Source organism: Limulus polyphemus, unplaced genomic scaffold (assembly GCF_000517525.1).
Source record: "Limulus polyphemus unplaced genomic scaffold, Limulus_polyphemus-2.1.2 Scaffold822, whole genome shotgun sequence".
In the NCBI taxonomy this organism is placed as follows: Eukaryota; Metazoa; Arthropoda; class Merostomata; order Xiphosura; family Limulidae; genus Limulus; species Limulus polyphemus.
The window spans coordinates 159,225-171,718 of record NW_013666432.1 but is presented as its reverse complement, the minus strand read 5'-3'; the positions used below and the strand labels follow the sequence as shown (position 1 = coordinate 171,718).

At 29.1% G+C, this 12,494-nt stretch overlaps 1 protein-coding gene across 1 annotated transcript in view; it reads left to right on the top strand.

Moving 5' to 3' along the window:
• The window catches only part of LOC106460719 (ryanodine receptor-like), a 210,205-nt gene that overhangs the window by 97,165 nt on the left and 100,546 nt on the right, over positions 1-12,494 (top strand). Inside the window, exons 73-82 of the mRNA XM_022387498.1 lie at positions 4,002-4,137; positions 5,624-5,677; positions 6,219-6,334; positions 6,702-6,880; positions 7,570-7,640; positions 8,715-8,802; positions 9,611-9,739; positions 10,026-10,181; positions 10,302-10,361; positions 10,673-10,822. Coding sequence (XP_022243206.1) covers positions 4,002-4,137; positions 5,624-5,677; positions 6,219-6,334; positions 6,702-6,880; positions 7,570-7,640; positions 8,715-8,802; positions 9,611-9,739; positions 10,026-10,181; positions 10,302-10,361; positions 10,673-10,822 — 1,139 coding nt within the window. The remainder of the gene's footprint in view (positions 1-4,001; positions 4,138-5,623; positions 5,678-6,218; positions 6,335-6,701; positions 6,881-7,569; positions 7,641-8,714; positions 8,803-9,610; positions 9,740-10,025; positions 10,182-10,301; positions 10,362-10,672; positions 10,823-12,494) is intronic.

Below are 12,494 nucleotides of genomic sequence, written 5' to 3'. Positions count from 1 at the left end.
AAATTCATTTTGTTATGAAAAATATATATTTTATTAATGAATGTCTTCAGGAACACTGTTGAACAAAGTATGTTATACTATGCTTGACAATGATCTCCCTGAAAAAAACAGGTCATTGTAATTCAGGCTGTAGATAGATTATAAGATGCTAGTTATCTTCCACTGTAAATGAAATACTTAGTTTAAAAAGAACTAAGTTTTTTGTAACATTCTTGGAAATAATAGCCCCTACAAGGCAGCTATCCATTGAAATTCATTTGCATTTATATATCATGAACCATTTAATACTTTTGCTACAGGCATCTTTTTCTGTGCATGTCACAATATTTTAGTGAGTTACATTCAAAACTTAATTAAACTACTTTCTTATCATGATATACGAATAAATGTGGCATAAAAACGTAGCTAATAATCCAAGTATTATATTATATAAGTATTAAGTTTTCAATTTTATGAAGGAATATTTTTAAAAAATCCTGGATTTCCTTTAGTATGAGTAACGTCATATTTTCTCTCTTGGTATCCCCTCTTCTCTAATTTATTTACCATCCCTCCAAAAAGTTGGAAATTTAATATAAATTACTCATAATGATATTGTCATTGCTCAGGCAAAGGATTATTTTTATAGCTTTCAATCTTATTTGGAAGTCAGACCCATCTTGCCATGGTCACCTGTCACATCTTTTCTTTCACAAACTGCCAATAGTTCTCTTTGATGTTTAATACTATAAAATTTATAACCAATAGAAAGCCAAAGTTTTAATCTCTCAAATAATGCATTATATTACATTGTTTTCCATACAGAGAAATATCTATTTTGCTTCCAGTTCAAACTTTATTCCCATGGGAAACACATCGATGAGCTTAGCTGAATTTTTAATGGCCTTTGTCACATGGTTAGAACGCCAGAGAAACTGTGGTAGTTAGGGGACATTGCCTGCTTTTTGTATGCTATTATTCTGTGTTATTTGGTGCATTATTTATTTAAACAAGAAATTATTTACTGCAATAGTACCATTAGTATAAAAAAGTAGGGTTAAGTTTCATCAACAGTTGACAGCAAAAGAAGACCCAGGTAAGTACTTTATTTCTTGTTTTTTATGTGTATTATTTACTTACTATTATAAAAGTAAAATTTGAATATTAAAAGCTATTTATGTTAGATAAAATTAGATTAGGTAAAATAAAGAATACTAATAATACAAATTTTTCACGAGGTATGTTCATGAGCAACTCATGAGTAGTCTGTGCATTATGTAATTTGATAGGGTAACGTGAGCTATGTGACTACCAGGCAATTTACAAATTTTATGGTGGGAATCTTAGCTAGACATGGTTCAAAGGAGAATAAAACAATAAGATTTAAGTATCAACAGATGTATACTGTTTTGAATTTAAAGGTATTTAGGATAAACAAATGTAGTTTCATGTTACAATTTGAAGTCATACTAGAAAGAAAGAGTAATTTAAATTTATTAGGATTTTTGTTTTGTGGCTATGAGGTCGGTCAAATTAACCAACATCGTATAGAGTTAGAGTAGAGAAAATACAAGATAAAATATAATGTTTTAGTGAAAAAAACGTTTGAAATTTATTTAGGAGGCTTTAGAGATTACACAAATGAAATTTGAGAATTTTCAGATGAAGAAAAGTATTTTTAATCTTAACATGAAAATCACTTTGCACTCAGAGCAGTCAACACTTTGACTCCATATATTCATGGAGAAATTTTTAGTAAAAATACTTCATTAAAAATTCAGAATTTTTGTCTACAAATGTCTTAATGATTACCAAAAGCTTGCAAAATTTTGGGAAGATACACAAAACAAATTAGAAGTTATAGTATTGTAACTATAAAGTTCAATTTGGGGTCACAAACTGATCTGATTTGACCAAGCTCATAGCAAGAAAGTTAATGCATATATATTATTCCAATTTATATGAAATAATTTAACACAAAAATTAACTCTTTAACATTCAGTAAGTGTATGCTAAGCTCTCTTCACAATTATTAAACTTGGTCAAACTACATGCTGAAGGGCTAGGAAACTACAAAGTTTTGCCACAACCCTCACTAGAACTTTCACAATCATTTTAGTAAGAGCAATTGAACACATCTTAAAACCAAATATCTTTAGTTTATCATCTCTACAAGTAAGAAAAATGGCATGTATTTTATTATTTTTATATATTTTTGAATTTTTGTTGGTATTTTTAATCACTTGTTTTAATCTTTATTGTTCATACACCTTTAATGTTTTATAGGATCAACATTAAAAGCTGTATGTTCAGATAATAATTTGTAATGACGTGGTGTATAAACATACCATGCATTTTCTACCTTTTTTATCATAATGTAATTTTTTTTGGAATTAGTTGTTTTGTTTGCTATGTCCAATTTTCACATAACACATGTCAAGAAATCTCTTAAGTTAATTTTTCTCTAGTTGACTTCATTTCTTTGTCATTATCAGGAGATGATATCTCTACTGCTCATAGGTGATAATTATTTAATGCTGCACATCATGCAAGGATGCTGACAGCAGTACTTGCCAATGGTAGGCTAGGTGATATATCGAGTAGAGCTGGAAAGTTAACCTGTTTAATTGGCATAATTCATTACCTATGAGCATTATTAGTGCCACATAAAATAATTGATTAATCAGAGTTATGATTTAATGTATTAATGTCACAAAAATAAACAAATCAAAATTAGCATTTCTGATTTTTGTTTTCAATTATTAGAACTAGCCAAGTAATTGAAATACTACCATTATGGTTTCTCATTATTATTTTTGATTAACCTAAGGTTATTCAACTTAATCAGTTAGTGTTGCAACCCATGAAAATAATCAACCAATTAAAATTAGTGTGTCTGATTATTAGTATTTTCAATTATTCCAACTACCCAAGTCTCATGTGAGAATAATCTATTAGTTGAATATAACTGATTAATGATCCCAATGATTAATCAAATATCAAATTCCACTAATCACCCAGCTCTAATCTCGAGGTTACAACCTCTTTTATGTTTGAAAGAGAATGACCAGGTATCGTAAGTTTTCATTAATATGGATTGTAGAATGCCCCTTCTTTAGTATTGTCTCCTCTAACAGGACTTTGACATCTCTACACTTGACGTTGTGACCTTTTGATTATGTATATTCATTAGTCACATAGTCTTCAATATGAAACAAGTTTGTTGCATGTTGGAGATCTTTGATTCTAACATTAATTGGTTATTTGGTTTCACCAGAAGTTTCTAGATCACAGGAGTAAGATATACTTTAAATGACAATACATAGTCCATTTGTTTACTTTATCTAGGCAGTCAGATGGTTTTCATGGTCAGATCCTGTTTCAAGCATGTTTCTTGGAAATTTTTGATTGTGATTGCTTTGATGATCTTTTTTTAATTGTAATAGTTATTGGTTATGTTCACAGATTTCTTTTAATATTCTTATTTCAATGTCTATATATTTGTTACAAATGATACATCTTGCTCTATTTTTAAAGTTTTCTTGAAGCCAATTACTGTGGTAGTTGGATGAGATTACAAATAATGGATGTAAAGCAGTTGGTATGGATCAGTTACCTGAATGGTCTTGTTGTAAAGTCATTGTTACTTTTGATGATTTTTCAGGTGATTTATTAATTTGTTTTGGTTATTAACTCAATGATACACAAGGGATATTTGTATTAGCTATTCCTATTTTTGAATTAATAGATAGAGGAAAGGGAGCTAGTCAACACCACCCCAACAATGTTTGGGCTGCTCTAATCAACTAGTGGGGTTTGACCATCACTCTTATGATGTATCCTCAGCTACAAACAGCAGAACAGTATTTTTCAGCAACAGCATGCTAAGCACTAGGCTACACCCAGCCCTCAAGTGGTTCCATTACCTTTTTAATTTGCTGTTATTCTCTAACATAAGAAATAGTGACAATTACTTTGTCTCTTGTATTAAAGTCTATATAATTTATCACATGTTCTTGTAGCTGTGATGGCAGAGTTAGAATCAAGCATGCCAACTGTTGAGGATATTATGCAGCAGGTGGACAAATTTGTAAACAGTGGTTCCAAGTACTTGGATGTTCCTCATATCATTGATGTCATGTTGCCCATGCTATGCAGGTTAGCAAAAGTTAAATACAATTTATCAAACATTGAGTTGAATTAATTCAATAAGTATTAATTTTATATATTTTTTAGAAATGTTTTAAATTACAAAGGTAAGTGCTCCCAGAATTGTATTAAAATTCTGTTGAAAGTAAACATGAACAGCAACTGAAAAATATATATCAGTTAAAGAATGTAATTAATGTAATACATGAAACTTATTATACAACTTACATTTTGTTCAGTATCACTAAAACTTATTTCAGAAATACTTATGACTTAATTTGATATTTCTTTATATCTTAAAATCGTATTTTTCATTTTCTCGTAACTATGGTTTGTGAGTATAATTAAGTATGAATAAAATTATTTTTCTTACTAATACATATTAACGTTGTTAATAATAATTCATTATTGTATACCATTACGAATCTACACCATGATTATGAAGAAAACTTGATATTTAAAATGATTAAGTATCCTGAAACTACTTGTTTTAATGGGATAAGTTTCACCAGAAGCACATTCAGGTCTTAAGTTTCATTCAGAAATGTGTGGAAATTATACAGAGTGCTTCAAAACTATATTATACTATAAACCTAATTTACTTTTTCGTACACTTGCATTGCTTTTATTTCTCTGTTTCAATAATACAGAATTGGTGATTTGAGTAAAATGTGTTTCACTATGTAGGATATTGCAATATTAATGAACATTGTCCACAGCAAGTGATGCTGGCAGTAGTTTCTCTTAAGGATAAGCACTGTATGCTATTTGAGAATGATGGAAAGTACAGGGAGTCCCAGAAGTATGGATCCCATAGTGAAAAATACACAATTTATTCTTAATTTATTTATCATTCAAATTGTATGCCATTAACAGCCATAAACATATCAGTTCTTGGTATACTTTTCCATCAGAGTATTTTCTCTACTGAAATACGTACAACTGACATTAGAAATGTGTTTGTTTAACTTCAAGAATATATTGTATATTTTTCCTCTGGGTCCAGACTTCTGGAACACCCTGTATATTGAACACTTTTTGAAACATTCATTATTTATAGCCACACTTTTCTGATTCTTAAAGTGTTCGTAGTGACATTTAGTTCACGTAGAACAAGTAGTTTTTAAGATATAACTGCTTCAAATATGAAATTTTCTGTAAATTCACTCTATTTTCAAAAATAAGAAATATGCATTTTCCATTACATGCAGTCTTAGGAGAGTTCATTCCTTATTCCTTAAAATAATTTAGTGTGTTTACTTTTATAAGCTGTGTTTTATAAGTTTGCACGTTACAGAACATTCTATTATAGGTATTAGTTTCATTCTTTCAAAATTTATCACACAAATTTGTGTAACATTCACACACACACACATATATATGTATATATATAAACAAACAGTACCTTCAACATTGAAATATGTGCAATTCCTATTGTACAAGTACTGTTGAAATATTTCTACATTTAAATACCTTTTTTCATTTTCTTTAACAGTTATCTCCCTTTCTGGTGGAGTCAGGGACCTGACAATGTGAACTTAACAACAGGGTAGGGAAATAACCTGTTTAATACGTCTTTGTTCAGTAAAAGAAAAAACAATATTGATTTTGAACATTATGGTCACCTCTGATATTTTATATATATATATATATGTTTTCTTCTTAACTTGTGATGTAATGAGTAACTTCTCAAGATCATAGATGGGAAATTGCTAGCACATTCTTGTTTGTCTTTGTGTTAATCTTTTTGTATAACACATACATTTCTTTTTATTTTGGTATATTTCATGAACCCTTGACCTATAGAGGTCAACACTAGTTACCTTTGCTAACTGCTGTTTGGCTTTCAGTTTCAAAAATACTTTGCAAAAGAATGTCTTCATTTTGTTGCAAGCCAGTTGTATCATTAGCAAATCTACTATCACATACTATGTTATGTCTATATAAAGCTCTTTTCAGTACTTTTAATCAGATCAATGGCTGTGCACATATATCTATATATATATATATATATACACACACACACACACACACAGAGTTGTATATATGTATGTATACCCACACATAACTAAAAGAAAGTTTGCTTTTAGAAATCATGTTACCATGGTAACCAGTGAGCACCTCAACAATCTTCTAAAGAATGTACTTAACCTGATTAAGAATACCATTGGTGTAGAAGGTGCTGCCTGGATGATTAGCATTGCAGGTATGATTTCCTCAAAGTTAGCACACCCTCCAAGAAAATGTTTAAAAATCTGAGCTTATGAATTTTAATAATTTTATTTATTTAAATCCAAAATTATTGACTAAATAATGTATTCTTGCTTTTGAAACTGAAAATATTTTTAAACCTAGACTAAACATATTCACATCAAATTGTTAAGAAAAGTACTGATTTATTAAGAATATGATATGAAAAGAATTCCAAAACCCTTTTCAAAATAGAATTTTTTTTGTTCTAATAATTCTGAAAAAAGTATTTATATGTAATAGTATTTGTTCTAATAATTCTAAAAAATGTAATAGTAGATCATGATAGTATCTTTTAATGCAATTTTCCTTTGTTGTTACAGCTAATGCAGGCCAAATCATCATAAATTCATCAGAAACACTGTTAGAAGATCCAGTCCTACCTTTGGCAGAAAAGATATTTTCACGAGCAAATGCTGTTTTTCATAAAGAAGAGTTGTTGCGGGGCTATCTCAAATCGTCCACTGATGACACATCTCTAGTGGAGGGACAGCTTCAAGAGGTAGGAAGTGTTTAGGCTATAAACCAGAGTAACCAATTAACCTGTTTTATGAAAATAAAATTAATTATAGTTTTTAAAGTTAACTTTAGAAAATCATAACACTATAGGTATTTATAGTAGTTGTTGAAGAACTCAGAAATGTAAATATACAGAGTCACATGTTATTCACAGTTTCAAAACAAGAACACTGAGTACTTTACATATAGAAATTTACTTTGATATATCATAACTTACAAGTTTAATATTTTGCGTTGTATCTCAGATAATCATATCATTATGCTAGGAAGTTAATATGTTCTAAGCATGTCATTGAAATATTACTTATATGGCAATAGTAATGCATTTTAAACTTCTTTTACTTTGAATTTAGGCAGTGTATTTGACATATTGCTTGTGTTAATTTTCACAAACTTCTCCAGACCTAAAAAAAGACACCATTTCAAGACCAAACTAAGGCAAAAGAATACTATAAAAATAAAGTACATTTTAAATAGCACACAAGAACCATAGAATTCTGCTGAATGAGCCCCAGGTAACAATATATCTAACCAGTTTTGGTGATGGGTGTTTTCTGCAGGTATTATTATGAATAATAAAATATGAAATTTTTGTTTTACCAATCATTAACAACTTTTTGCACTTGATGATTGTTGTTTGAAGATAGAAATTAGACATTTTATTTTTTTCAGGATTTTTCTCTACTTGTTAGAGATATATATGCATTCTATCCTTTGCTGATAAAGTATGTGGATCTACAGAGGTAAGTAAATGTTATAGTAAAATCTCTGTGTCTTTCAAAACTTAAACTTTCTACTGGTGTAAAGTGCTACTACTTCTTGATATCATTAGAAATAGAAAACCAGGGTATATGGCATATTTATCTTTTCTAGTTTCCTATGGTGTTATTGAAGCTGTTTTCCCCAGAAAATATTTAAAATACAACAAATAAAAGTATTCAAATAATTACATTCAATATTTTATGCTAAATAATTATTTATTGTATTTATTTAATGTACTTAATAAAAAAGAAAAAATTAAGAAAGATTAGAGAAATAATATGTTTAATTTTTGTAAAGTTCAAACAGCAACCTCATTATAGTGCTCCTAAAATAATGTTTCGTTTTGTAGTCATATATATTTCATTTATTTCTGAAAAATATGTTTTATTTGCTGTACGTCTGTAAAATAATATATTTAATTTCAGTTTGTAAAATATTATGGCACGTTTCTGCCTTTTTTATTATGTTAAACATGTATGTCACATCAGTAACCCAGTTTTTAGCATTGCAAATCCACAGACATACCACTGTGACTCTGGGGGCATTTCAAGATGGAAAGTCTTAATAATCAATATTCAACTGGAAATAAATGCTACAGAGAATTCATTCAACATGTTAATTGGAATATAATTTTTGAAAAATGTTTTACCTATAGTATTGATGATAAATTACTGGCAAGAGTAAACTTACCATACAACGTTTGATACCCATAGGGGGCAGAGCACAGATAGCCCATTGTGTAGCTTTGTGGTTAATTACAAACAAACCAGAAATAAAAATCATGGAGAATTCTTTCAATATTTTATAAATTAATAAATTCTTTATCACGTTGAAGCAATTATTACATTAAAATATATTCATTAAAATTACAATTTTTGGGCTATATTGTAGCTGGCTTACATTTTTTCTGTTGCTTTTAATATTTCAGTTCTCATAATGTCTCATGCGGTGTTTGGTTCAGCTATTTTAATAGTTATTGTGCAACGATCATGTATATAAATGTTGAGTCATCACATCATTCATTAATTATCCTACTTCATGTTTTACTTTTTAAGGGGTCACTGGTTGAAACATAATATAAAGGAGGCAGAACAATTATACAACTACATTGCTCACATTTTTAACCTCTGGTCCCGCTCACAGGTAAGGTTTATAGCTGCTACAGAATGGTATTATTGAAAGTTGATTCTTAAGATAAGTTAAAAACACTAACCATTTGAAGGGAGATATTAATTGGGATTGAAATATCAAACATTTTTATTCAAATTACTGGAATATAAAAAAAGCAAGTAGCGTGTAATACCTTAATGACATTTATAATAAATATATAAACACTGTAGATTAGGCTTGTGTACATTATTCAGCTTCTGACTTGTTAATATTTTAGGGGAATTAAGTATAATTTAGCTTCTTAACTTGTTTGTCAGATTTTGAGCCCACCCCCATGGCACAGCAGAGCTTTGTGTTTCACCACAAACACACACTCAAATTGTGAGAATTGAATATTGTTCAGCCTCATCACTTGTTAATTTGATTGATGAAATTAGATGTTCAGCTTCATTACATGTTAATCTGACTGGGAGAATTAACATCTTTCACTTTCTTGACTTGTTAGTTTGTGTTTTGATTTTCTTTCTTAATTTCAGAAGAAACCAACTGATTTCATTAATAGAATAACTAAACCCTGGGATTTTGTCATTTATGTATATACTAATATATTTATGATTGTTTTTAGCTACTTTTATTAATTTGTTTAACTTTTGACCTTGAAATATATTTTATAACCTTTTAAATCTTTATTAAGGTGAAAGAAGAGTTTTGGTTTTAGCAGACAATCAAAAAAATTAAAACTTATCTTTTCTACATACTTGTAGGTGTGTTTTTTTTTAAACATAAATACTTTTAACTTATAATATAATTTTACTAAATATATTTCATATCTCTATTTTAGTATTTTCGACGTGAGGAACAGAACTTTATTTCACAACATGAAATTGACAACATGGCACTAATCATGCCAGCAGCAGGTAGAGGGCATGGTGCTGTACAAAGTACAGAACATAGTAGCACATCAAAAAGAGTAAGATTTCTTTTGCATACTTCAAAGTTTTGTCTTATTTAAACAGATTTGCTATAATGAATAGTGAAGTATTTTTTGAATCGGGAATAGACTTGGAAAAATATATATATACTTAGCACATGGAATATGCATTCATAACTATGATTATTAGGTGTTTCTAAGCAATTCTAATTAGTACTTTAAAGCTCATTATATACTAGGAGAAATTGATTGCTTTAGGTTTGATTTTCATGAGATTGCAGAAGAGTCTTAGATGTTTGTTTAAATTCCACAATCAATTGTCCAGGTGAAAAAACGAAGAGATGGAAAAAGAGATAAGGACAAGGAAATAGCTTCCAGCCTGATGGTTGCTTGTTTGAAACGTCTTCTCCCAGTTGGCTTGAATCTCTTTGCTGGGCGAGAGCAGGAATTGGTTCAGCATGCCAAGGAAAAATTCTTGGAGGTAACTGTTTTATTTAGTTTAATCATAAGCTTAATAAAGAAATTACAATGTAATTAACCCTAAATGTATAATAATTTACAGACAAGTAGACAGTGACTGTTTCTTTTACCTGTTTTTCAGAAACAGCAAGATGCTGATATTTTTGATTATGTAAAAACTCAGCTGACTCTTCCAGATAAGGTAATTCTTTCCTCTTTATTTAAAGTTGAACATAGCTGTTGCTTTATTTGTATGTCCTGTTTTCAAAAATGAAATAAACACTTTGTCTAAATAAGGTTAGAGAAATTGGTCAGTTTTTGAACTCGATATGTTTTTTAATCAATTATAATGATGGGAGCTTACATTGGCACTTGTTAGTATAACTTATTATAATTTACCAGTTAAGCTTGAGATATTTCCCAATTGATTGATTCTCATATTGTCATGAGCTAGCATCACAACATCTGTGTTTTTTATGACTTGTAGTCTAAACTTGAAATACCTTCTGACAGATTGATCCTAGTGATGATATGAGCTGGCAGCACTATTTATATAGTAAACTTGGCAGTAAGAAATCAACACACACATCACCAAATGTCACCCCTGATCAGCTAGTTGAACGGATCATTGATATGGCCAAAGTTCTGCATGGGCTACATATGGTATGTGTTTTAAAATAAACCAAGGTTACAAGTAGGTTATTTTTTTATATTCCTTAATAGAGTTTTAATTTTTTTTAATATATTTCTCTCAGTAAAAACACCTTAGTAATACAAACTAACAGTATAATCATTATTTAATATTATTTAAAATGAAATAACTGTTAAAGCTGACATGAAGTCAAGCAAAACTAAATTATTGTATTATCTAATTATTTACATATAACAAAGGATACATTAAAACATCCACATCTTAACAAAATAACTTATAAACTGTTTCCACAATGAGGAAAAAATTCTTAATACTTTTTACATGCTTGACTTTTAGGCTTTTAATTATTATACATATATATAAAATAAGCATTAAAGAGATCTTGGTAGAGTTCCTGTTGTCCCTTGGGAGCTATTACCACAGGTATTATCTGCTATGACTTTAAGGTTACGACTAGGACTGAAAATAGGATCTCTACCAAATTCTCTTTAATGCTTATTTTATATTAAATTCATTATTGTTTTATAGTGCTGATTTTAATTGCCTCTTAACAATTAATGTAATTAATAGTATTGGAGCTATTTATTTTGTTATATATATATATATACACATATGGAATATAAAACAGTATAAAAGGAAAGATGTTACAAAAATTGCTGAATACCACTTTGAATGATAAATTGTCATAAAAATGTGTTGTTTATAATAGTGAAATTTAAATAATTGGCTAAGTTGTAAGTATTGCATATAAATGTAAAAAATAAAACGTTAAATTATGCAATTGTTCAACGTGAATGACTCTTCATTATCATTTTTGTATGCAGGTATTTTTTAAATAAATAAACGATGCAGATTTGACAAACGTTTTCTTACCACTCATTAAGATTTTGTGTTTAACCACAAGCTCTTCGAAGAGCTCACTCATCATCTGGTTGTAGGCTAGGCTTGACTGTATATGATCTTCAAAAAAGAAGTCAAACAAAATCTGAAAGGCAGTGATCTGTGTGCACTCTGGCCACCACAGAGAACTGTACCCCATATTTTACCATTGTAAATCCCTAACCAGATTGATAGAAAAAATTCCATAAATATATGTGGGATTTATAACAATGAAGTATAAAGTCGTTGAAAATATTGTTACAAATTATAAATGTAGATGCACAATAGTTTGACTTAGAAGTTTTTTAAAAAAATGCCTTTTGAGTTAGTTACACAAACATAACCTCAGAATCATTTAATAAAATCATTGTTCTATTTTGTTTAAATCATTTTGTGTTGGCTTTATTTACATACCATCAAAATTTGGGCTAAATTATCAGTTGCCATATTTTTAATATCCACTTGTACCATAATTAATGTTGCCAGAAAACTTTTTTTGATATGTACTGCAGTAAGCTTAAAATTACTAATACTTAGAGTATCTCATATATTTTTATTGATTTACACAGAATATAGTCCCACTTTTCTCAGTGATTACTGAGCATGTATGCTATTTCAACATCAGAACCATAGTTAATTTCTCCAAAATGGAAAAATAAGAAGACATTTTTCTTTTCAATGAGGGCCTACTTATAATTACATATTGATCATGTTTGCTGCTTTACTCAAACTTATTTGACATGTAGAACTGATGTGTCTCACAGAAAAAAAACAAATAAATCTATGGTTTTAATTAAAGTCTGC